Raw genomic sequence first — 25,519 nt, 5'->3', positions numbered from 1 at the left:
ACCGTCATCCATACTCAGCGTGTCAGTTCATTCCCAACTCGGTCACAAGACCCAAACAGGGCCCAGACAAAGCCCCGCTAACTCCCATTTTCCCTCATTAAGGCTTACGCTTGCTCAGCCACGAAAAACAAGTCCCCCCGCCCTCAGTTAGCAACAGCGAGTCGTGCAAGAACCGCTCAGAAACAACTGCGGAGCCGCAGGAAGAGAACCGAGCGGCGGAAGAGAAAAGCCCGCCCCGCGGTGCCGTTACTTGGCGGAGCCCCGCAGCCGTTCCGCCGAGTGACGCACCGCGCTGAACGGCTCGCAGCCCGGTACCGCAGCCCAGCCGGTACCCTTCTTGCCGCCACCGGGCCCCGAGGCCCCTCCCCAAAATAAGCTTTTATTATTCTACGCAGCCGTCCCGCCGCGAGCACGCCGAACGACCGCACACCGATCCGGCGAGCAGCTCGGGGTTGAGAAAAGTGCCGCTGCCACCCGCACCGCCCGCCCCTCCGACAGCTAGGAAACCCGTCGGGAAGGAACCGAGGCGCCAGGGCGCTGAAAGTCTCCCCAGGCGCTGCCTAACGCTGGCAGACTGCCAAGCCGTAGAGCTGCCCGTCGCCCTCCAACCCCCGCCCGCCACCTCCCTCACGCACTCACCACTAACACCGCCTCAACCGCTCCCCAGCCCTGCCCTGCTCCCAGCAACCTCTGCGCGCCGCTCTTACTGGCGAGCTCGCGACAAAATCACGCGAGAGTCACCCACGGCGCAGCTGTTACCACGTGACGCTTCTAGCCCTATCCCCGTACGTCTGCTAAACCTCGCATCGCTCTGGAAACACCACGGGCTTTTCGCCCGGCCCGCCGCTGCTGAAGGGCACCCCCTGGAGGCCCCGCTGGCGGTTCCGAAGAGTAAGGCCGCACACCTCCGATGAAATCTCGCCCTTCCCCGCCCCAGGTCTCGCGAGGTTCTCCCGCTCTTCCTCCCCCCCCCCCCTCCCCGAGCACGATGCAGCGCAGGAATGTGAAAGGCTCCCGCCCGCCGCCATTTTCTTTCTTTCTTGGCAGGCAGCGAGCGGGGCAGGAAGCGGTGGCGGAGCGAGTATGGCGGACTATTCCACGGTGCCTCCTCCTGCTTCAGGCGCACCCGGGGGAGGCGGCGGTGGAGGTGGAGGAGTGAACGATGCCTTTAAAGACGCGCTGCAGAGAGCTAGACAGGTGTGTGAGGAACGCGGCTCTGCAAATCAATGGGCGCCCAGGGCAGCTCCCAGCCGGGCCTCGGCGCCTGAGTTCGGAGGGGGGGGGGCGGTGAGGAGAGGCCCTCCGCCAGCTCCTTGGCGAGGTGGGGGGTTGGGGGAGCGGCGTCGTCCCGTGCCCACACCTCCCTCCGCGCTGCCGGTCCGCCTTCCTCGGGGCGGCGAAAGGTTTCCCGGTCAGCCTCCGGCTGCCTCCGCTCCGCCATTGCTCACGGGGCTCCGCGTCGCCGCAGGGCCTGAGGGGAGGCAAAATCTCGGCGGGCGCGGCGCCTTATCGCGGCCCGGGCTCGGCGCGGGAGGGCGGCTCCGCGCTCGGCCCCGTATTGTGTCCCTCGAGGCGCCCGCGCTGCCCGCCGACCTGCTCGGACCGGTTGGGAAGGCGTGGACTGAGGGCTGCGATTCGGAAATTCTTCAGCCCGAAGTTCCCTTTGTAGTTGTTGCGCTACGGGCGATGCTTTCATGATTTGTCGGGCAAAATTTTCTCCTCGTCCGGTAATAACTGATCGCGGTTTGGGCAACGTTTGAAGAGCTGGCGTAGTCGGGACTGGCTCCGGCAGTCGAGCTCTCCGACGTGCCGCAGTGTTTCTTGAAGAACGGGCAGGAAAGGAAAAGCCCCATTTAGGAGAGCAAAGAGAGAAAAAGTTTTTATTATTTGAAGAGTAGGGGTTGTTTAACCGATTAAGTGCTTTAGCGTTAAAGGATGACCGCGGTCTCCTGGAATACACAAAAAAATTAACCTCTCTTTGCAGAGCTGTTTTAGCAGCAGCTTTCCATTTACTTGTTTTGGGTCGTTGTAGTTTGTATCATTTAAAGAGCTTAACGTTGTTCGGAAGACTTGCTTGTTGTTAATTCTTACTTTTTCCTTCACATCTGCCTTTTGTTTAGATTGCAGCAAAAATTGGAGGAGATGCTGGTACATCCATGAATTCCAATGACTACGGTTATGGAGGACAAAAAAGGCCTCTTGAGGATGGAGGTATGCACTCCTTAGTGCTGCATTTATTTTTGCTCAGTGTGGCCAGGGTGCCAAAAAGATTTCAGATGCTGTTTTTTGTTTTGTTTTCCATAGCACAGTAGAAAAGCATTTTGTTCCCTTTATAGATCATGACATACTTTTTCATTTTCAGTTCAATGGGGAAACTTATTTTAAACCACATAAGCCTGCTTTAAAATACTGTAAAGTGTGGCATAAAAACTATCGAAAAAAATGCGTGCTAGGGAGGGGGGCAGACAATTTTGTGGCTGAGAAACGCTTGTTACAGGTATGTCATTGAAGTCTTCTGTTTCTTACATCTCACAGATTACAGTTTCCAAATGGTAATTAGAATGAGAAGTGGCCATTCTTTGGGTTGTTTCATATACTTTATTATCACATAGGTTCATTTAATAATATTAATGAATTTTATTGTAAAAGCATAGGACTTTAAAAAAAGACAGGAAGGTAAATTTTCTACTTTGTTGACATTTTCACTTAGTCTAATATTAAAGTGTATGAGACATACAAGATCATAGTTAAGTCTCCTAGTTTGTTACAGATTTTTAATTTCCTTTATACTGTAATAAAGATTTCTCCTGAAGTGTGTGTGTGTGTTCTCTTCTGTCTCTTACTAAGCAGCCAGTTTTAACTGAACAGGGTTTGATATGTTTAGTATACTCACAAAATCCTGGCTAAAATATGGGAAGAAATCTCTGAACTTGTTGAAATGTTCTCATAGGTCTTACAAAAGGGCAGTGCTTTTTTTTTTTTCCTTTGAGAGGATTGAAGCTCAGTCTACAGAATGTAACTAAGGCTTTATATCAGGAGTTCTTGTGTCCTGTAATAAAGTTTTTTTTCTATTGATGGTGAGGTTTTTAATATACAAAAATGAGCTAATGATGCTTCAGATGATATATGTAATGTATTCTTTTTATTTTATGTGTAGATGGCTCTTGGACAAGTCCGAGCAGTACAACACACTGGGAGGGAATGCCCTCTCCTTTTAAAGGCAGGAATTTTTATTTATTACCTGTGTTTAGTATGTAAACATGACATAAACTAGTGGATCTTTCTGGATAGACACAAATATTTCTTGGAATATGTGTCTTGAATTTTTGCTGCACATAAATTATGGTGGTTCATATAACCTATATTTTGGGGTGGGAAGGAAGCATCTGAAGTCTATCCTTTCAGATAAAGGTTAATTATGCCTTTTATTCCTTTACTGTACAACAAGGATTTGGATGGTAGTGATATAGTTGCTTTGAATCTGCTTTTTTTATTATTTTTTGAAGTTTTATGCTATGAAATGCTTGATATTTGGATAGGAGTTTTGTTCCAACATCCAGGTTGAGATTGCATTGCTATGTGATACTGTTATGTTTTCAAATGTTTGATCTAGGCTTGTAGTCATTGTCAGAATTTTTTTCTTTTAAATTGTTGTTAGTTTTTGTATGGATTTTTTTTAAACTATAGAAGCATCATTAGCTTGAGCAACCGATGGACCTAAACTTTGTTCCTTGTCTTAGTTAAGTTTCAGTGACTGGGTATCTGAGTGATCTACTGTGTGTTCTAAAAACTCCACCTTTTGTTTAACTACTGAATAGATATACAGAAAAACCTAACATCTTTTCAGCTGTACTAACCAAGTGCTGAGTGCTCGTGAGATTCTTTCTTCTATTCAGATGATCAACTCCCTGAAATTGGAGAAAAATAAAAAAGGAAAAATAAAAAAGGGGGACTAAAATACACTGGAAAGTTGCACTTCACACTAAAAGGTGTTAACAGTTCTTGAATTTCTTGGCAAAATATTTAAAAAATCTTAATTTTGCAGATCAACCAGATGCTAAGAAAGTTGCTCCTCAGAATGACTGTAAGTAACTTTTATTTTGTTAGAAAAAAAAAAAATCCTAAACAAGTGTAGTATTTCCAGAATGACAGTTTCAAACTGTGTTCTGGTAGGTGCTACTTTAGTCAGTGAGATCAAAAGAATGGCTGGGGGGTTATGTCTTCCTTCTTTGAAGCTGTGCAAATCTGCTTGGTAAAACTGAACTGGATATGTTAGCAACAATTGAGAATGTTTTTGTTACATTTTTAAGCTTCTTGATAAGACTTCTTAAAAAGTCAGTTTGGACAGACGCCTGTGTAGATGGATTTTATCAAACAAAAAGCTGTAAAATATAGCATTTTCTTGAATTTAATTTTCAAAACTTGCTTTATAGCTTTTGGAAATCAGTTACCACCAATGCACCAACAACAAAGGTAAGAGTTAATGCTACATCTTATGTGAAGTTTTCCACTGTACTGAAAGCAAGCAGTTTCAAGAAATTCCTTTGGAAGAGTGATTTCGATGCATAAACAGTTACTCCGTGTTTGTGTCATACACTGAAATTTAGCTGCAGCAATCCCACGCCAAACCTTTAAAATACATCTGGTAATATCTTTTCTTGGCAGCCAATGCTGTGCATCAAAAATAGTAGGAGGAAAATGAATTGCTTTTCCTTAGTAATGTTACCAGAAGTTGGAAATAGATCTAAAGGGAAAGGAGCTTGGTGCTGTCTTAGTAATAGATTTAAAAAATAAATGGGGGTAGAGATAACACAGCTTATCATTCAGTCAGCTACTTTTGGTACAACTTAAGTTTTTGTTACTTGTCCCTAAACAAATGCATCCAAAGTATTCTGTCCTTGTCTGTTGAGGGACATATAGATGAAACTATTTTGATAATACACTGACATTTTCTGTGCTCCATGCTAGTCAACAAAGAGAATAAAGGAAAGAATCAATTGACTCGTGTTAAATTTGTTCTGGTCACATTTGAATATTCTTAGTTTGCTTGCCACTATGCTTGTGTGTGACTTTTAAAGTTAGTGAGGGGCATGAATGCCAAGTCAGTGGTTGGGGCACTGACTTCCTTCCTCTAGTTTAATGGGATCTTATCACTAAATTTAGTGCTTCTTTGGTCTCTGTATCCTCACCATCTGTGTTTGATTTAACCTTCTCTACAGGTCTGTGATGACGGAGGAGTACAAAGTTCCAGATGGAATGGTTGGATTCAGTAAGTAGTCTTGAGTATATTATTGCATTATAGTGAGGGATTTTAGTAGATGCTGTTAATACAAATATTTTTCTCTATTTTCTTTCTCCAAGTCATTGGCAGAGGTGGAGAGCAGATCTCACGCATACAGCAAGAGTCAGGATGTAAAATACAGATTGCACCTGGTAACTATTTGTTTGCTTTTTTTTTTTTGGTCTGGTTGCCTTCATCCATACCTTCATTTAAGGTACATTTTAATCACGGTTTTCATGGCTAATCACGGTTATCACAGATTAAAGAAGCACAAAGTAATGTATTAGAATGTATTAGAAAAAACTCTTACTTCAGTGACCTGCCAGTTTATGTATTATGTCTAGTTTCATCAGCTCTTGCTGACTGCAAAATTGATTTTCTTTTATAACTCTAGACAGTGGGGGCCTGCCTGAAAGATCATGCATGCTAACTGGAACCCCAGAATCTGTTCAGTAAGTAAAATAAATTCCTGGTATTCATACTTAAATATGCAGTACGTTTCATTTTTTAGATCGAAATGTAATGTTTAGGTAATGTTTGTTTCCATTCAAGAGGCCATCTAGTGCTAACTATGTACAAAATCCCTGATACTGCAGTCAGATCCCTCAGCACATTCGTAGCTTTAACACAAATGTATGTATATAATTACTAAACTTAAATTTCTAAATCCAAAACATGTTTTTGGTAGTGTTTATCTAATTGTATGCTTCATGAGGATGAAATGCAAAACTGGATGATTAAAAAATACAAATATAATATGCGAAAAATGAAGCTCAATTGCAATTCAGAAGATAAGGAGAAGAGTAATGTTTAAGAGAAGGGGTTACTCCAAGTGCAGTTTGACAGTTCTGAAGTATGTATTTGGTGTAAACTGTGTAACCAGAGGTACAAAAGTAATGCCAATCAGCAAAATACACTTCAGCCTTCCTGTGTTGAGAGGAGAAGGTGATAGCAAAGTCATTTTTTACTGGGACAGAAGTTTTATGCTTACTGGAAGATTTGCTTATCTTGGCTTGGCTAGGAATGATCTGAGCTGTGTCAGTGCACTTAGTAGTGCCTCGTTAGCTGCTCCCACTTTATAGTTTCAGGTAAGGCCTACAGCTACATGTTGTTCCATTGTTAAAGCAGCATGGCATTCACCTCGTACCTTGCAGCTAAGTATGCTGCTGTTGGTAATGTCATTCCTTCATGGGAGTTTCCTTTCTAATTATAGTCTATTTGGCTCACGTGTTACAAGGAAGAGTTTGTAGCTGGGGTTAGTGCTGTAATAACAATTTTACTCTGGCACCTGACTGTATGTGAGATGTCTGCTTTTCTTGTAATGGATAGAAGTGCCAAAATCCTTATATTTCATGCAGAATTGAAAAGCAACTATGATTTTACTGGATATTAATGCTAGGTTTATTATAGTCTTTTTTTATTTCTTTTACCTTGTTTGTAAGTGTTAGCATAAAATGCTCTAAAACTAGCTGCTTGTAGGTGAAAGAAAAAATTCTGTCACACTAGGTTGCCCAAATTAAATTACTTAATTAGTTAAGAGTAAAGTTAGAATAAACTTCTGTTTTTTTTGTGATTTTAATGCACTGGGCAAGAGTAAACTGTGGCTTTGTCAGTTCCTCAAGTTAACAATGAAAGTTTTAATAATATTTTTAAGGATGAGGTTTCCATCTTTTTTTCCTGAATTAAGTTTTCTCTAAGATTCAGGCAAAACAGTCATGTTTGAGGGGGCAACATTTACTTCTGTATTTGGTAAAGGAACTATCTTGGGATGTTGGGGTGCTTTTAGGTCTACCACATTACTTTGTCATTAGTTTCTTAAGGTTCTGGTAATAAATTTACTAAGTTTTTCCTTATTTCTTAAGGTGAAAGGGATTATGCTTCCTCTGCAGAATTTTTTTGGCTGATGATGATTTTGCAGAGAGCCTTTTGACATTCCTGGTGTTTCTCAGTTTAGCTGCACATTGTGCAGTCTAGATTTTTTTTTTGCACAGCCATGTATGTTGTTGTTCAGTAAAACAAACAAACAAATCCCTGTGGATTTGATGACTTGGATCCTTCTAATTTACAGACCCTTCTGTGTTTGTCCTCATCAAGCAGAAAGAAAGAATTAGTTTGATAATGTGGATGAGTTGAAGTTTCAGCCTGTGAGCAGTTCAGGATAAATCTGTGTGTGTGCAATTACTGCAGATATATAACTGTAACTAAAAGACAGCCTTTCAGCCTAGCTGTTGTTTGGTACATTGGAATGTTTTCCTAAGAAACTGCCCTCTCTCTGATCATCCTCTGGACCTGTCCGTGTCCCCATGTCACTGATCCATGTCCCCAGCACTGAATGCAATACTTTGTGTGGGGTCTTGTGAGCAGATCAGAGGGCAAGAATCTTGTCCCTCATGCTGCTAGTCATGGTTCTTTTGATGCAGCCCAGGATGTGCTTGCAGCCTAAAAAGCCACATTGTGTAGCTGACTCATTGAGTTTTAACATCAACCTATACTCTTCAGAACTTCTTCCAGTCCATTCTCCACCTTGCCTGTGTTTGTGCTTGGCATTGCCCTAACCCAGCTTGTTAGGAGATAGTGATCTTAATGATGGTTAACTTCCACAAACTTGGCAAAAATCTTCATCCAGCAGAGGTACAATACTTTTAACTGTTAAAGAAGCTGTTAGGTGTGTTCTGCATTTTGATGCTAGAATACGCAGTGGAAAGAGACCTGGGAAGAGGATTAAAAACACTTCCCTTAAGAGAGCTGCACTGTGGTAGATACCAGATTACTTCTTTTTTTTTCTTCCAAGTTCTTAAAGGAAGTTACATGGGGTGCACTCGGTGTCTTGTGAAGTACATATTTATGAAGCAGCAGGTGTCACTGATGCATTTCTGAAACTTAAGTGCATAAAGGGATCTAAGATCTTTTAATTTGATTTCTTCTAATGAAAACAGACATGGGCAAGTGATAGTTGCAGGACTGAGTGTATTTATAAGCATGTATGTTCCTTCACAGATCAGCAAAAAGATTACTTGATCAAATAGTTGAAAAGGGAAGACCCGCACCTGGCTTTCATCATGGTGATGGACCTGGAAACGCAGTCCAAGAAATTATGATTCCAGCAAGTAAAGCAGGACTAGTTATTGGTAAAGGTGGAGAGACAATTAAGCAATTACAGGTATATGTGTATCTGTTTTTTAAGTATGTGGTAGTATTAGATCTGGTTTTGACTGAGTATTAACCTCCCTTTTGTTGAATAGGAGCGAGCAGGTGTCAAAATGGTCATGATTCAAGATGGCCCACAGAACACTGGTGCTGACAAGCCCCTTAGAATAACTGGAGACCCTTATAAAGTTCAAGTAAGGAGCCCTTCAGAATTCAGAGGACTTTAAAATCTGTGCTGATGTTGCAGTACCTAAATGAACTTTCTTTGTGTTTCTAGCAAGCCAAGGAAATGGTGCTGGAGTTAATTCGTGATCAAGGTGGCTTTAGAGAGGTGCGCAACGAATACGGGTCACGAATAGGAGGAAATGAAGGGATAGACGTAAGCATGGTTGAAAAACTTGTTCACTGTATTTTGAGATGTTAATGTTAAAATGTTGAAGTGATTAATATTGTTGAAAGTTTTGGACTAGATGCTGAAAGTAATTGTAGTTTGTAAGTGTTTGCTAATTGCTTAAGTTTTGCCTTTAAATGGTGTGCAGTATTCATTTTATTACCAACAGTTCTGAAGAGCCTCACTTAGCTGACGAATTTAAGTCTTGTAAATGAAAGCAAGTAAGTTTTATGGCTAAGTATATAATGGTATATAATGATGGATGTCATTACAGAAATTGGAGTTTAGACATTAGAATGTTGAATTCCACCTGTTATGCAAGTTTTGAACTCATAACATCATCAGATGTGAAGTTGAAATTTACACCTACTGAAATCCTCTATTTAGGCCTATTAGAACTCTGTGTTCTTTGCTTATGGAAAGTGTACTGTCCACTGCAATTTCTGCCATTATAAGAATGTGCAGTTCAGAGGATTTCCTTCTCTTTTGTTTTCTTCCATTATTTATTGAGCTTGTGGCCTGATAGTTGATATTAAAAAATAAAATAAAACATCACTCTTCAAAAAGCCTGAAGTGGCATAGGTCCTGCCTTAGTTTACCATTCTAATATGTTAACCTTTAATTTTGTTTAAGGTTCCAATACCACGGTTTGCTGTAGGTATTGTAATTGGAAGAAATGGAGAGATGATAAAAAAGATACAGAATGATGCTGGTGTTAGGATCCAATTTAAGCCAGGTTGGTAATAAATCTGTATGCTTTTGTGAATAAGTTATATGGATTAAATATACCGGAATTGTTCATTTTTATTCTAGATGATGGAACAACTCCTGATAGAATAGCCCAAATCACAGGGCCTCCTGACAGATGTCAGCATGCTGCAGAAATTATTACAGATCTCCTTCGAAGTGTTCAGGTTGGGTAATACTTAATGTTTTTTCAAATCTGCTATTTGGCTTTTAGAAACCCTCTGTTAAAAATAATGTGTAACAGGAAAACATGTAATGGCATCATCTGAATTTCCTTCAAAGTTAAGTCTGGGATATGAATGTTTGCTTTTACAGCTGCAGTTTTGGTAATCAAGTTGGTGCTGATAATACTGATTCAAAGACAGAATAGCAGTCGATCTCTGTTTTAGAGTTGCTTTGTTTAGAGTTGCTTTGCTTACTCCAACAAAGGAGTAAGACTACTCCTGTCTTAGTAGCCAGGATGCTGTTACCTTTGATTGAAATTAGTGCTTAAAAGCTGTTTTTCATGAGATAGGCCTCACCACTACTTTTTCAGAAATTGTATCTTTGTACATTTGAAGCTTTTTGCTATTTTAGTTTATCCTTTCCATTTCGAAGATGAGGAATCTTTGGTATACAGGGTTGTGTAAAGCATGTAGAACATAATTCAGGTGTCTGTAACTTTCTACTTTATCAGAACTTGATAAAACATCGGGTCGTTTCTGAACAAATGATGTGATTATTCCAAGCAAGTAACCAGCTGGCATTAATGATTTGTTTTGCAGTAATTACTAATTTGTTGCTTTTTGTTTTTAGGCTGGTAACCCTGGTGGCCCAGGAGGACCTGGTGGTAGAGGAAGGGGTAGAGGTCAAGGCAACTGGAACATGGGGCCCCCTGGTGGATTACAGGAATTCAATTTTATTGTTCCCACTGGCAAAACTGGATTAATCATTGGCAAAGGCAATGTATCTTTACATATATGTGCATCTGCGTGTTAAAATCTTTTTTTCTGTTTCTATAAATAGCCATACTAAAGAGGTGCTTCGAGAAAAGCCATTGCATATGGTTCTGTGTACAGCATAGCAACACAGTCCTGCTGAATTGCAGCACTAGTAATATTCTTTTCATAGGGTGGCTTGATTTGGAAGAAACTTTAAAGATCATCCGCTTCAACTCCCTGACATGGGCATGGTTGCCAGCCAGTAGATCAGGCTGCCAGTGCCACATCCACCCTGGCCATGAATGCCTCCACGCGTTTAGGATGAGGCATCCAGAACTTCACTGGGCAGCCTGTGCCAGTGCCTCACCATCCTGAGTTTAAAAAAATAATAATAATAATTTAAAAAATATTCTTCTAACATCTAATCTAAATCTCCCCTTTTAGTTTAAAACCATTACCTCTTGTCCTAGTGCTATCAGACTTTGGGTAAAAAAGATTCTCTTCAGCAAAACACACCTCAGTAGCTAAAAATCAAGCAATCAATTTCTCTAACTCACGTATTTAACAGTGATAAATGCTAAGCTGCATTAGTAGTGTTTGCTAGATTTTTAAACGTATTCTACTTAACTTGCATTTGAATTTGTTTCATCAGCCTAGTGTTACTGCATCTGTAAACCACTCTAAAACTGACTTTCAGACATTATGAAGATCTTTTGCAGTGGAATCCTGTGACAGTTTCTTAGGTGTTTATTAAAACTGTCACTTCTCATAAAGTTTCATTTTTTAAGTTAGTGTGTGCTTGTAAATGGTGATCTTCTTTTGTAGTTCAGCTCTTGACCTAACAGGTTGATTTATTTATTATTTTTAATGCCAAAAGACTTGTTATGAAACTTTTGTTTTTACTAATGATACAAGTATCTTCTCAGGATTCTCTAGCCAGAAGAGCTGGTTTAGGGGTATTTGTATTTATGTTGGTAGTGCACTGCAGAAAACACAAACATTGCCATATGTTCATTTTCTAGGGAGCTTTGCAATGTAACTACTGCTTTATAGCAGGGTTAGGCTTTACGGTTGTACACAATGATAACTGCAGGTACTGTTTGCTATTTGTGACTAACGTTATGTCTTTTCATGAGTGGAAAAAGAAGTGGACAACATAGGAGGAGTTCTTTGCTGTTTCATGTTGTTTTTTTTTTTTTTTTTTTTTTTAAGTAACAATATTGTCTTAAATCATATTTACTGATTTATTGCAATCAATACTTTAGGTACAGTAAAGAGACTTTTTAATGTGCTCTTAAAGTGCTCTTACTTGACTCATGCATAAGTGACTTCTCAGTTCTTTATTTTAAACTTCCTTACAGATAATTTTTCTCTGTTTTGATTGAATCTTAGTATTTTCACTTACTGCATTAATGTTATAGAAGTTGTCTGTTTCATTATAGGTGGTGAAACAATTAAAAGCATAAGCCAGCAGTCTGGTGCTAGAATAGAACTTCAAAGAAATCCTCCTCCTAATGCAGATCCAAACATGAAGATGTTTACTATCCGTGGAACACCCCAGCAAATAGATTATGCACGGCAACTTATAGAAGAAAAGATTGGAGTGAGTGTTCAAGTATATTCTGTTTTATAACTGGTCTCTTGTGAGAGTTTTTTTTTTTCCTTTTATTTCACTTCCAAATTACTTTATCAGATATTTAGTTGGTTGATAATGAATTGTGTCTGTGTTGATAGTTAAGTAAAGTTTATTTTTGTGGTGGTAGGTTGTTGAATATGCCTGCTTTGTGAATCCTTGACAACTTCAAGGATATCCTTCATTTTTATTTTTTTAAAACTAGTAAACTCCTTGTTTAATATTCCATTCTTGATATACAGTCTTGGTATGTTCAGTTACAGTTCTAATTCTTAAATAACACTGTATTTTTGTATGTGCATGTAAAAAAGTTAGCTGTCTGGTGTTTGTACCTGACCTCACAAATGTATATAATGGTTGTGATAGCCAGGTTGAGATATGTCAGTATTTTAAAGCACCGATGGTCTTGCTTTGTCTTTGTTTTTTGGTTTTTGTTTTAATTCAACTTGTGGAAAAATCAGGTGTTTTTCTAAAATTTTTCTTCATCAGGAAAACTGAAATAAATGCAACTTAAAGCAGCTGTGGAAGAAGTAATTTAACTCTATTTGTTAACCTAATTAAACATTACCAAAAAGATCACGTTCTTCAAGGAAATTTAAAGGCCATCAGACCTTTTAGATGCCATTCTTAAATTGTTTGTAGTAATACATCTGAACTGCAGAAAAGCCCTTATTCTGGGTTTATTTTCATCAGTGTGCTGTGTCTCTTACAGGGTCCCGTAAATCCATTGGGTCCACCTGTTCCCCATGGACCCCATGGTGTTGTTCCTGGCCCTCACGGACCTCCTGGGCCACCAGGCCCTGGTGCTCCCATGGGACCATATAACCCAGCTCCTTATAATCCAGGGCCTCCTGGCCCAGCACCTCAGTGAGTATTGCTTCAGCGAGCTTTCTTCTTTGTAGTGTGACCCTGAGTCTGGTTCTCAATTTGTTGTATTACTTGATCTTTTCTAGTGGTCCTCCAGCTCCGTATGCTCCACAAGGATGGGGAAATGCTTATCCGCACTGGCAGCCACCAAACCCACCAGATCCAGGTAGGGAATGGAGCACAGTTCACTGGAGCGTGGTAAACTTCGAGTGTGTTTGTTTTGTTCTTACAAGTATATGCATTCTTAATATGTGTGTTTCACTGGTAAATCTGAAGGGTTTTCTTTACAGATGGTCAGTTTATGTATGGTTTATACTTTCCCAGTTTCTTGAGATGTTGAAATGTGGTTGTTAGAGCTGGAATGTGCTTCTTCATTAAGTGTTATTGATCTTGCATCCCAGTTTATGATGCTTCTTGTGAGGTGCTTGGTTATCTGAATTTGTGCAAATCCATCCATTTTTTTCTTGTAATGGAATATTAGCTTTTATGTTGTTACATAAAGTTGAGAATGTTTTCTTTTTGAGTTCTCAATGAGTTCTTATTTTATTTTAAACAGCTTCCCCGATCCTGACTTTGAACAGTATGCTGTATTGTGTATTTCTAGCTTTTGTTGACCTATATGAGATTGCTCTTCAGAGTCTGGTACAGATATATTTTGTTCAGTTGTTTTTGAGGAATAAAACTTCTGTTGCACTGTTTTTAATACAGTAAAAGTACATAGGACTGTGTATTTTGAGGCTTTGCTATAACAGTTTTGTATTTTCTTTGAAATGCATCTTTGTAGGATCTGTTTTTTCTATTTCTGTTTATCTTTGTCAAAATCAGGAGTTTTTTCTTAATTACAACTTCCTGAAGTTTTAGTCTCCTGCTTTTAAGTTACATCCTTTGGTTGGACTAAAGCAAGTGGGGAATCTCAACTGCAGTCACAGAAGGCATGGTAAGGCTAGATGCTTGAGTCACTTGTATCTCATTTGTTTGGGGCAGGCATTCTTCAGAACTTCAACTGAAAGATTTCAGTTTCCTTTTTTGTTAAAATGGAATACATCATTTTCTGATAGCCACCAATGCTGGAACGAGTGGAAACAGATAGGACTTAGGAGGATGTTACAAGCTAGAGTTTTGTTTGTATTGAAGTCTTGTGTATAGCTGCTCTTGGCAAAGAACCATCTGTAGATTCAGTTCCTACGCTTATATGGTCATTTTGCATGTGTTCTGTTTTGTATTTAAAAATACCTGTTGCCAGTACTTGAAAGTAGAATGATTCAGGGTGACTTGACTTGAAATCTCAGCCTATCAGTTGTCATTTAATCCAAAACCACTGCCAAAAAATTGATCTTTTTCATTACCACGTTTTCATGGCTTTATTAAGAGAAATGGCAAATACTTGTCTGGATAACTTTATTGCTGTTTTTCAGGTATATACTTGGCTTATAAATCTGATGAGGTTTTCATTGGTGCAGTTTCTGTTGGTGTTTGTTTTGACTAGCCTTTACTTGAACAATTTCTATACAGGTGTCCACGGCCACTCATTTCAACACAACAAGTGGGTCATTTTTTTGGTGTTGTCTTTTTTTTTTCCCCCAGATTCTTTCTCCATGCCATGCTTGTATTGTTGCATGGTAGTGGAGCTAGTTACTGCGGTCAGAATCGTTGGGAATTCAGTGAACAGCATATTGTGTTCTTCCATTCTGGAGCAATAGCTATAAAAGGCAGGGGGTGGGGGTGGAACCGAGCAATTGCTTATTTGCTATTTCCAAGTAACCTTAGAATCTTACACGTTAGCTCCTTGTTAAATGAGGCTGTGTAGTATTGGCTGCATCTGTCATGAGTATCCTGTTATGTGTTTATCCATGCAAGCTGTTTGAGAGATGTGGTTCCTTCTGCTTTTACGTTTAGTAACATGTTAAGCTGAGTATGCAACTCTTCTCTTGTGTGAAGCACTTCTGCAGCGAATGCATGGTAGGTTTTCCTTTGACAGTGTGAGAAAAGTTAAGCACAGCCTCAGAGTATAATAATAATATTGCTTAAATCCACAGCTGTCAATGCTAGCAGTGTAGTTTAAAAGGGGAAAAGCCAACTGTTAACTTTGCTTTCTATGCACTGATACTACTGTATGTATATTGACTGGTTACATTTGACTGCTTAATGCAATACTGTATGAAATTCGTTGTGTTCTGGTTTTCACATCTCTGATGTTTTTTCTTAGGGAATTTCTTCTTTCTCTTCAGTCAGTCTTGCTTACCTATTTCTGGTTTGGGGAAAACATATTTTCATTCCCATAGTAGTTCTCCTAAAATGTCGTTTATATATGTGTTCTTATGTGAAATTTTTCATCATCTGGCCCCAATTATTTGCAGATATTTATGTTGTTCAAGATGCAAATCGTACTAAAGGGAGCTGGTCGTGTTATAGAACATCATGGTTTCTAATAGCAGATATGAGATTTTTGTGGATTGCCAGTGTGTTAATGTAATCAATCTCTGTGTGATTCAGCAAGAAGAATAACCGTTCCTACAGGCTGTATGTGAGAAACGTTAGAGAAATAAGACTCTAGGAAGCAACATCATTGGCCTACCTAGATGTAGTTAAAAATAAGGGAAGCATGGAAATAGCCACAGAAGATGTGAATGTTGCAATCATTTGTTTTACTAAAAAGCTGTAAGTAAACAGTGATGCTTTATAGCCACGTGTGGGAATCCAGGTTCTTATACTGTTTTTCTGTATATTACTGTTAAAAAGAAAAACAAACATTAGTTGCCTTATTTTTGCCAGTATTGTGGATGCAAGGCTTTAACGAGAGTGAAACCATTGAAGTTTGGTAATAGAATGATTCATTGTTGCAGCTGTTTAGTAACATGACTGCTTTAAATAATTTTTAATATGTTTCTGCTTAAAAAAATTAATACATGGTGCTGTAGCAGTCTTGTGAAAGTATGCTTTATACAGTGCACTTATACAAAACCCGATAGAAAGCTTGTCTAGAAAGGAAAAATAGAAGGCTGACATGATGGATGGATTTTTCTTTGGAGGAAAATAAAGATGCCTAGGACAGAGTTAATTGAGAGCACTGTTTTCATAAGTGCTTATATTTCATTTCATAGGTAAGCCAGGAACAGATCCTAATTCAGCAGCATGGGCAGCTTATTATGCTCACTATTATCAGCAGCAAGCACAGCCACCACCTGCAGCCCCTCCTGGTGGACCAGCTACAACCCAAACCAATGGACAAGGTAGCTGCTCAGTAAAGTGGATAAGTTTCTCATTGCTGTGGGTGTAGATGTGCAATAATTTTCTGTTGTCTTTGTATGTTGGGTAACCTTACTGTAAGGTAAGTTGTTTTCTTAGAAGAATATCGTTTACAGCTTTCAGTGTTGCTGTTCCTTATGTCAGCGTTAATGAAGGTAGTCTTTTCTGTCTTGTAATGTAACTCCAAACACATAATTTTGCTGCTGCTTAGGCTAGTTTAATTTGCATCTTTATAGTGTGGTCAGTCAGAATTCAAAATGGAATGAGCCAGTTAATTGCCATTTGCTTGAACAGTTGCCTCACTTCCTGTGGTTTTAAGAAAATTACAGTTGTATTAAGTTGTGTGTTGCAATAGTTAGAGGCTTAATGCATTTTAATTAGCATTTTATCCTGAGAGTGATGTACACTTTTCTGAATTTTGATTGCATGCTGAATACTTTACATAATTCTTGGTTTCTTTTAGTTATTGTTTGCATTTACAGCAGCATATTTCACATAAGTTTTTAGTGAAGGATTTGAGTAATATTGAGATTATTGCTTAAAAAATTCATCTGATTGTAAATTGTTGTATAAAACCAAAATTAGTCATTTTATTTAAACCTTTATTTCTTGTTGCTCAATTCAGGAGATCAGCCAAACCCAGCACCAGCAGGGCAGGTTGACTATACAAAGGCATGGGAGGAATACTACAAAAAAATGGGTATGTGTGCATGTTTTTCTTGTTTTGTGGTAGGATGTTGTAGGAGATCTGCACATCTCATTTGATGAGATTTATTTTTCTTAATTAAAGAAAAATGTATTATGGACTTGTCCCCTAAATTATAGCACTGAAACCCTGAACCTTGGAAGAAAAGTAGAAAATAATAGTGAAGGCATTCAGTTGTATTGATTCCAGTAATGAGCTTTGGAAAAAAGCTTTCTGCTTAAGGATGCCTGCACTTGATCACTGGGAAACAATGATTTTTAAGTGCTTAAAATTTTGAGTATTTTAGAATATTTTCAGGTACGTTTTGGAGGTCTGGTTTGTTGTTTTGTTTTGTTTTTAATGAAAATGTTGGTTTTGGTGTTCAGGAGATTTGCTGTATATGCTTTCAGTTAATTTCCGTCTGCTTATTCTGCTTTCTGTGATCAAGGTATTAAAGTCATAACTAGCTTCCATTTATGTGATGTGCTTTTTGAATCGTATTTGCTTTGCAGCATTAAAGTGTTGTGCTTTCAACTGAAGTTTATATAATGTTGCAAGCTTCTTAAAATAATTTGATCAACCTGACTTCTAAGAAGCAAAGTGTACTTGCATTTACAGTTTAAGGTTCCATCACTGACTAACTAAAGAGAGAATATGTGATCTTCTGTTCATGTTGATCACCTGTGCGACCTGGTGTAGGGAACCTGCTTTGGCAGGGGGGTTGGACTCGATGATCTCTGGAGGTCCCTTCCAACCCCTACAATTCTGTGATTCTGTGATCTTGTGCATTGGCAGAAAGCGCTAACTTTTAAATCATGGTAAAGTCTTGTATGTAAATGTTTAGACTATACCGATCCCTCATGTTTATTCTACATGATGTAGATCTGTATAAGAGGATATCTGATTTATTTGTTGGTTTTTCATTTATTGGGGGTTCTTCTGTTTAATTTTATTGGGACATATTGTTTTTTTTTTTTTTTTTTTTTAATTCCCCCCCTCCTTGTATGCCCCCCCCTTTTCTTCAGTAAAATGTTTCAAAAGCTTTGGAGTTAGGAGTAATAACATGCTTAGTTCCTCCTACCAACATGCAACCAACTTGATCTCAACTCACCGAGATATAATTATTTTTATTCTTATTTTGGTGTGGCATGTTTAAATGAAACAAAACATTGATGTTATTTCAAGAACTGTGTATCAAACTGTAAAAATTGAACTTTGAAGCACTTGGTTTTTAAGAGGTAATGAACATTCTTCCAGTTTCATTTAACTAGTTTTGTTATTGTTTGGTTTTGGTGGCGGTTAATTGTTTCCTGAATTTGCTGTCTCAATTACTACAGCTCACATGGTCAATGCAAGGTACCAGAGCTTTTTTATTGCCCTTAAATTAAGAGTTAATTTAATTTGTTGGCAGGAGCTCTGCCATCTTTTTGATTTGTTATCTCTGAAATGCGAAGTGGGGATTGCAGTAGTCTCGCACTTGCTCTAACTAAATGCTGGCTTGAAAGGTGGTGGGTAGCTCTGGGGAGCAAGTCCAAAAAGGAGTCTTGACTTTTAAGACGACGATGTTAGCAAATGTAAAGAATTGTTCTTAAAATTCAAAATGGATAAATTCTAACACAAATCAAGTAAGAGGTAAAACACACAGTTCTGATCTTCATTTTTTTTTTTTTTTTGAGTCTTTGCCTGAGTTTGTAAATCATAAAAGCCTTCTGCTTTTAAGAATTGTGGGTCATTCTTGGACTCCATTTCAGATTTCTCACTGCATAGATTATTACACAGTTGTTATTAAAAAATTGTACATATGCTGTTTCAGGTAATAGAACTGAAATGTGGGTGCAGAGCCCAAATAGTTTTAGTTCTGCGACTAGAAAAAGCTACATTGATAAGCCAGTGATAAGCTCATGGTGGTGCTAAGCTGAACAAGTTTCATGTGATATTGCAACTAATGCTATGGATTTTTCTCATATAGTGACCTGAAAACTAAAGTGCTCTGAATATCACAGTGAAAACTGGAATGCTGTTTTCCTAAGTGACTTTCTACTTGTTTAATAGGACACAGCTAATCACAGAGAACATGTGTTTTGCCTATGATTTTTAAGTATGTAATAACAGTGGCTTGAAATTTACCTGTTACCAAACTCACAAACATAGTGGCAAGGTCCGTCCTGTTTTTCAGACCCTTGTTTTGCACAGGAACTATTGCTTTGAGTAGCAAATACAATTAAAAGTAAGACTGAAGAGCTAATGAAATTGCTTATGCACACGGGTAAGTTACTGTATGTGTGTCTTGTAGGTGGCTCAAGCCTTCTGTCTCCTAGGACCCTAAGTCATACATTTAAAAACTTGTTTTAAAACAACTAATGCTTGAAGACATAGTAGTGCTGTTGTCTTGAACTGAAGACATACTATTTTTCTTCCTGTCTGCTAGAGTTCAAGTAAACATTTAACTACATAAGTAAAAATCTTCCAAAGATAATGGTTCCCAAGAAACACAAAGTCACATTTCACTAAATGATCTGTGTGTCATTGTAGGAGTTAATGCATATATTGCTTTGGAAGCTTGGAAAAAGTGGATCCTGGGATGGTTTGTAGCCACATTTTCAAGATAGCTTTGGTTAAACTTGCTGACGAGAAGCGTAAATTGTAATTTATGTTAGGGTATAAATGTAAACAGCTATAAATGTAAACAGCAACTTGAGGTTCCAGCTCAAAGTTTTCAGTAAATACAGGTTTTTCTAGGAAAACTTGTGTTACTGTATAATTAAAAAATGATGGAGAGAAGGTTTTTTATTTTTAATGATACCAACAGCATAAGTGGGAAAACTGCCTATATTCTCTATGGTTAGAGAATGGAAGACTAATTTGTAGACATTTGGGATAGCACAGTGTCAGATATTCATATTTTCTGCTCACACTTTTTATTCTTGAGGAGTTTGGGATTAAAAACACAAGTAAAAAACAAACAAGGCAACTTTCTGTCTGATGCTGTAGAAGGCAGTTTATTAGAACCCTTGATACTTGTATTCCCCAGAAGACTGCTCTGTGGTCTTGTAGTTGAATAAAAAGTGAGTTGATGTGGGCAGTGTTGAAAACTTCCAGCCTTCATCTTTTGGACATTCCCCCTTGTTAGCAGAAGATCAGACTAGGGGCACTGTCTTAAAATTGTAAAGAATGGAAGCTTGCATTTTACTTAGATTTGCTTGATGTAGTGTGGCAGGATAGGGTTTGGTTTGGTTTCCTTGAACGCTAGAAAAGGTCTAACGGTTTGGTTGGGGGAGTGGATGTGGGTCGTATTCCAACAGTAGTGTTCCAGTGGTAGTAATCCAGTCCTGACTTTTCTTTTCCAAATGGAAATATTCTGATCTCTTAAGAATGTGTATTACAGTAGGAAGAATTGCTCTGTTTAAGAAGATATATATGGACCCCTTCTGTCTGGCTGTGTGCGAGCAGTGGCTGAATAGAGAAGGTTGTGTTCATAGTCAGGTATCTTCTTCACTGGTAACTAGCAGAGAACCTTTGAGATAAAAATCTGTGAAGAACATAGTGGTAATAACTGGAGTGGTTTTGCTCTTTCTGAAATAAGGGGAAAGAAAGCAAATATACTTGCTACGAACCTTCCTTGAAATAGTAGTGTGGCTTAGGACTTGAGTTTGGCTGTAACGTTTTTGAAAGAGTCAATGTATTAGTCTTATCACCTTTATAAAAATGTTTTAAAGTGCTGTTTGATTTTGTTGGAAAGATTGATTGTTCTTAGCTGCATGTCTGTGTATGCTTACACTTGTGCCTTGAGCAGTGGTTGAGAAATTTCAGGGCCATACTCTTGTGGAATAAGGGTTTACAAAAATTAATGCTCTTTTGGAAAAAGATAACTTGCAGAAATCCAGAAATCACACTGAGAAAATCAAAATTGGGAGAATGAACAAATGAGATTCTGACAAATTAAGTACTACGGCCCATACAGTATAAGATAAAGTTAGTCTAGGTAGGTGACAGAAAGTGATCTTCCCTGCTAACTTGTATTTGGTTTAAACTGGTTGGTCAGATCAGTTTGGACTGGATGTTATGAGGACTTATGTCCTTACATTTATAAGGACTTTGGACTGTGGTTTAAGAGTTGGAAAAACCTGTCTTAATGGTTCCTCAGTGGAAATCACTGCATTAAAATAATAGAATGAGTGGTAAGGTAAGAAGGAGCAACCACGATGTTTTTCAGAAGCGTAAGCAAAGTGAAGTTTGTTAGGCAGTGAGATTTTGAAATTGTTTCACTTGTGTTGTAGCAGCAAAGCTATATAACTTGAATCACTTGTAGGTCAAGCAGTTCCTGCGCCTGCTGGAGCTCCGCCAGGTGGTCAGCCGGATTACAGCGCAGCATGGGCTGAGTACTACAGGCAGCAGGCAGCATATTATGCCCAGACAAGTCCCCAGGGAATGCCACAACATCCTCCAGCACCACAGGTATAAACTTGCTTCAGTGTGTTTTTTTCTGGCTGGCTTCTGTTTCAGTGGTTATAGATGTTTTTTTGCATGTCTCCTGCTTTGTTACCTTTGGAGTATGCATCTTTTTTTTTTTTTCCTCCCTAGCACAGTAACTATTATCAGAATAAGTAATAGATGATGTTGTTTATGTGATAACTTGATTTCTGTATATATCTGTGTGTTTGGTGATTTTTAATTCAAAACAAAAAAAAAAAAAAAAAAGAAAAAAGAAAAAAAACTTTCTCCTCCCAGGGTTTTGAAAACCATGCAAGAAGCCACCACCATTTACATTAACCAATTTTTCTTTCTTAAAGGCTTCACTCCTGAGTTAGCTCGATTTAAAGGATTTTCTTTAACTTGTTGTGTATCTCTTATGTATCTCTTCTGCACAGGGCCAATAATAAGAAGTGGACAATACAGTATTTGCTTCATTGTGTGGGGGAAAATACCTTTGTTAAATGTATGGATGCAGACGCCTTGATGAAGATCTTAATTTTGTTTGGTTTAAAAAAAAAAAAAATAGTGTTTTTGAAAATGTACAAAATATCTATCACTACTGATAGGAGGTAATATTTCTGTGTAGAAATGAAAAATGGTTTGTTTTTAGTATTAGTGTAGATGTACACATTCCAGCAAATGTATTTGCAATTATGTGGTCAATGCTTTGTGATATAAATGTACTTTTTCAATGTATTCTTTATCACTTTTAAAATGCCTGTTTTGTGCTTTACAATAAATGATATGAAACCTCCTGTGTCGGTAAGTTGGATATGTGGGTATTTAAAGAATTATAGGATTGATTTACAACGCTGAATCAAGGTACCTGTACACAAATGAGATTATTATTTTTTTTCCCCTTGGAACTTTGTTGAGTTTAAACAGTTGTCATTAGCATGTTTTTCCCCTCTTGCAGAATAGTTGTAGATGGAGGATCTCTTTCATTCATTGTATTTTGCTGCCTAGCAACAGTAATCTTGATATCTTAATTTTCTTTCCATTTGGTTAAAACTGCATGTGTTTAAGGTGATCTTTTGGCATACTTCCATTGCATTAACAGTGAAATTTCCTTTTACATGTGACCACTGTTTCAGACCTGTGCAGCTGTTACAACAGATGACTTTTGTTTCTAATTGAATACTTCAAACCTGTTCCTGCATAACTATTTTAAGGATTTTTTCAGGCTAGTTATAAAAGTTATTTTAAGTCTAATGTGCTTAAGCCTTCAGTTAAAAGTAGTTCACTCAAAATTCAGTGTAGAAAAGTCAATGTGGTCTGCATAGTAGTTACAGGAATTGCATCTGTCCTTGAAACGCTGTTTTGTTTGAGTGATGGGGAGTGGTTGAGAACTTCCTGCAGAGCAGATAACTTCTATTTTCGTAAATACTCTAGTACTTGAATCGATTGATTTTTATTTTTTTTAATATACTTGAAATTTCTTCTTGCTCTAATGCTCATACTAAAAATCTGATTCTCTTGAAATCCTGTTTGCTCTTTGCATATTTATTGGCTCTTTGCATATATTAGAGAACATGCAATACAGTCTGTCTTGCCATTGTCTGTTGAAGTGCAGGTTTGATCCAGCCAGTATAGAACTAGCTCTGTAGGGGTGAGGAGGACTGTGCTGTGTATCATCCTTGATTGTTCCTTCAAGGAGCATTGCACTGTAAGTACATCAGAATGACAAATTGATGAACTGCAACAGTATCTTTTTGTCAATGTTCCACATAATGAAAATGCCATACTTGTGTGAATATTATGTTGGAATACAGTGCTGATATCTTAGGAAATCGTAATTGCTTCTTAATTCAGAAACATAGGTTTGCGTATATACATATTATATACACATAATGTGAGCTTTGTGGGTAAGTATTCCTGAATGTTATAGCAATAGAAAAAAAAAAAAAAGAAAAAGAATTATGTTGCTGTTTATCTGAGTAATAGTATTTTCTTTAGTACTCTTGAGACAGCTGTATCATTCAGTGTATTAAAGTATGCATATCGTAACATTGAAGTTTTTGGAACCACCTGATAGACAGAAGTTGTTTTTGTCATCAGACAGTTTGCAGATATGTAGTGATGTAGGTATGTTTTAATTCTATAACTTACTTTATCTTCTTGGAACAACGTATTGTTGCTTTGAGAATAAATTTTTTTAGGGTGGCTGCACAGAGAAGTAAAAGTTAAGGCTTGAAATTTGAAGTAGTTTATTCAGGTAATTAGCAATATATGTACTGTGCTGTAGAAATGGAAGGAATTATTTTTATCCCTTTAACAATTAGGAATTATTCTGGTACCTTATAAAGAATAGGAGGGTATTTTCTATCTTTAGTGTAGGGTATGAAGTATAATAGTTCAGATATTTTGCATGGTATTTTGTAGATAATCTTAAAGAGTGGTGCATTTGTTATGTACTGAACTGAGCAAAATTGAATTCACTGGATTCTTTATCATTCACAAAATGGAGGCTGTTGATTTTGATTCATTTAAGGTATAAAATCTTTATTAATTGCAAACAGTGCAATTATTTATACTTCACAGTGCCTTCCCAGACCTTCCACCTTAGGTTCTGCTGCAAAAAAGCAACAGGTAAGCACAACCTAAGGAAGTATATAAATTTAAATATTTCAGTACATTAATGTTGTCCCTGTGAGATCTTTGTGGTTGTGTATTGAAAAGCAATCTTCTGCTTACCCAAATGCATTGTTACTCACGGTTCCATTTCAGTGGAAAGTCTCTTTAAGTTTTTAAACAACTGTTTATATTTCTGGGTAAATATGTTTTTTTGTTTTTTGTTTTTTAAAGAAAAGATGAGTAGACTGCAGTAACTGAAGTCGAGCAGAATAAGTAGTTGTTTTTTGTTCTTTTTCCTCAAATAGCTACTTGTTGCAATTAAAGAATCAAAACTTTTACAATATGCAGGAATTACTTGTGATAGAAATGTCAACAGCCTTCACAAATGTTTTTTATAGTAGGGCACTGTTCTGACTCAGCCCATAAGACGTAAATACAAAGAATATGACTTCTTGTTGCCGTTGAACTTGATGACTTGTCTTACAGTTGCAGTGTTTTAGTGGCATTTTTAGATAACTTAGTTTGTTAATTCATACTTGACATAGTAGGAAAATAGAATCTGGAGTTTCACAGATTAGTATGTTTTACTTGGAAAAGCATGTGCACCAATTAAATGTTAACAATACAGCAAATAATATTTTATCCATATATCAGTCAGTGTATCTTGTTTCTTGATACTTTAACTGAATTGCTGTATATTTTGATAGTTAAAATGTTTGTATGTCTTACAGATGGTCTGGTACAGGTTTTTCCTCTTTTTTTTTTTTTTTTTTTAAGCTTAAAGTAAAGCAGCATCTGTTTGGTTTTTTGTTGTTGATTATTCTGTTTCTGAAATGTGCTGCTCCTCTTTCAAAAGTCCTGCTTATCTGTACATTCAAGAAAAATATTCAAAAATACTACCTTCATTTTCACACACAGTGCTGAAGATGCTGCAAGCACCAAATCATAGCTCATAGAATCAGGTCCTGAGATAGTTACTACCAGTAAAGAGGAATCCTTTGAGTGTATGCCATTGGTGAGCCGATGAGCATGGACCATAGAAGGGCTCCATGTAGAAGGTAAAATTGGCAAAAGCATAACAGATTTGAAATGTATCCCATGGTGTAGGGTATAATTTTTGTTTTGATCACTTTTCATTCTTTAAAGTATTATTTGTTTGACCATAAATGTTCCATGATCTGTTATTTTTTTTTAATTGTGATTTAATAATATTAAACAAGCAGTTTTAATTTGTATTCTTCTATATGGTCAAGCTTAGATATCTTGACTTTTTGAACTGAATCAATAGTTGTTGTTTAGTTTCTCAAGCTACTTAATATTTGATTATCTGTAGTGTGATATGTGATTTGACTTCATTTTTGACACAAGAAAAAGTTAGGTGTGTACCATTTGGATTTTGATACTGTGAATTTAGTGTTGGGGTGAGTCATTTCTTCATTTTACATGGTACTTTTTTGCTTATAACTGTCATTCCTGAAATACTACTAACAATATTTCAATTGGTAAGTTTAGCCAGTGGGAGGAAATGAGGAAGAAAGCCAGTTTATTGGAATGT

The 25,519-nt window shown here is 37.8% G+C and overlaps 1 protein-coding gene across 4 annotated transcripts; it reads left to right on the top strand.

Annotated features, from left to right (window-relative positions):
* Window positions 1–1,083: 1,083 nt before the first annotated feature.
* FUBP1 (far upstream element binding protein 1) lies at window positions 1,084–24,888 on the top strand (the record flags this gene model as incomplete). Of its 4 annotated transcripts, XM_079536330.1 has the most annotated exons (22): window positions 1,084–1,197; window positions 2,121–2,211; window positions 3,158–3,220; window positions 4,046–4,084; window positions 4,434–4,473; window positions 5,220–5,269; window positions 5,362–5,433; window positions 5,676–5,733; window positions 8,279–8,441; window positions 8,524–8,622; window positions 8,706–8,807; window positions 9,453–9,555; window positions 9,633–9,733; window positions 10,362–10,506; window positions 11,929–12,089; window positions 12,832–12,986; window positions 13,073–13,152; window positions 16,088–16,216; window positions 16,858–16,932; window positions 21,227–21,372; window positions 23,932–23,979; window positions 24,883–24,888. In XM_079536330.1, 22 exons carry the CDS (start codon window positions 1,084–1,086, stop codon window positions 24,886–24,888), a joined length of 2,040 nt encoding a protein of 679 aa, XP_079392456.1. The 4 variants fall into 4 exon arrangements, with proteins under 4 accessions (XP_079392456.1, XP_079392458.1, XP_079392455.1 ...); XM_079536332.1 differs by lacking the exon at window positions 3,158–3,220; XM_079536329.1 differs by lacking the exon at window positions 24,883–24,888 and having other exon boundaries at window positions 23,932–23,994.
* Between the last annotated feature and the right edge of the window lie 631 nt (window positions 24,889–25,519).

This window comes from Tetrao urogallus (genome assembly GCF_951394365.1).
Source record: "Tetrao urogallus genome assembly, chromosome: 5".
NCBI lineage: Eukaryota > Metazoa > Chordata > Aves > Galliformes > Phasianidae > Tetrao > Tetrao urogallus.
Note: the sequence above shows the minus strand (reverse complement) of the source record. Positions and strands in the feature narration are given on the sequence as shown.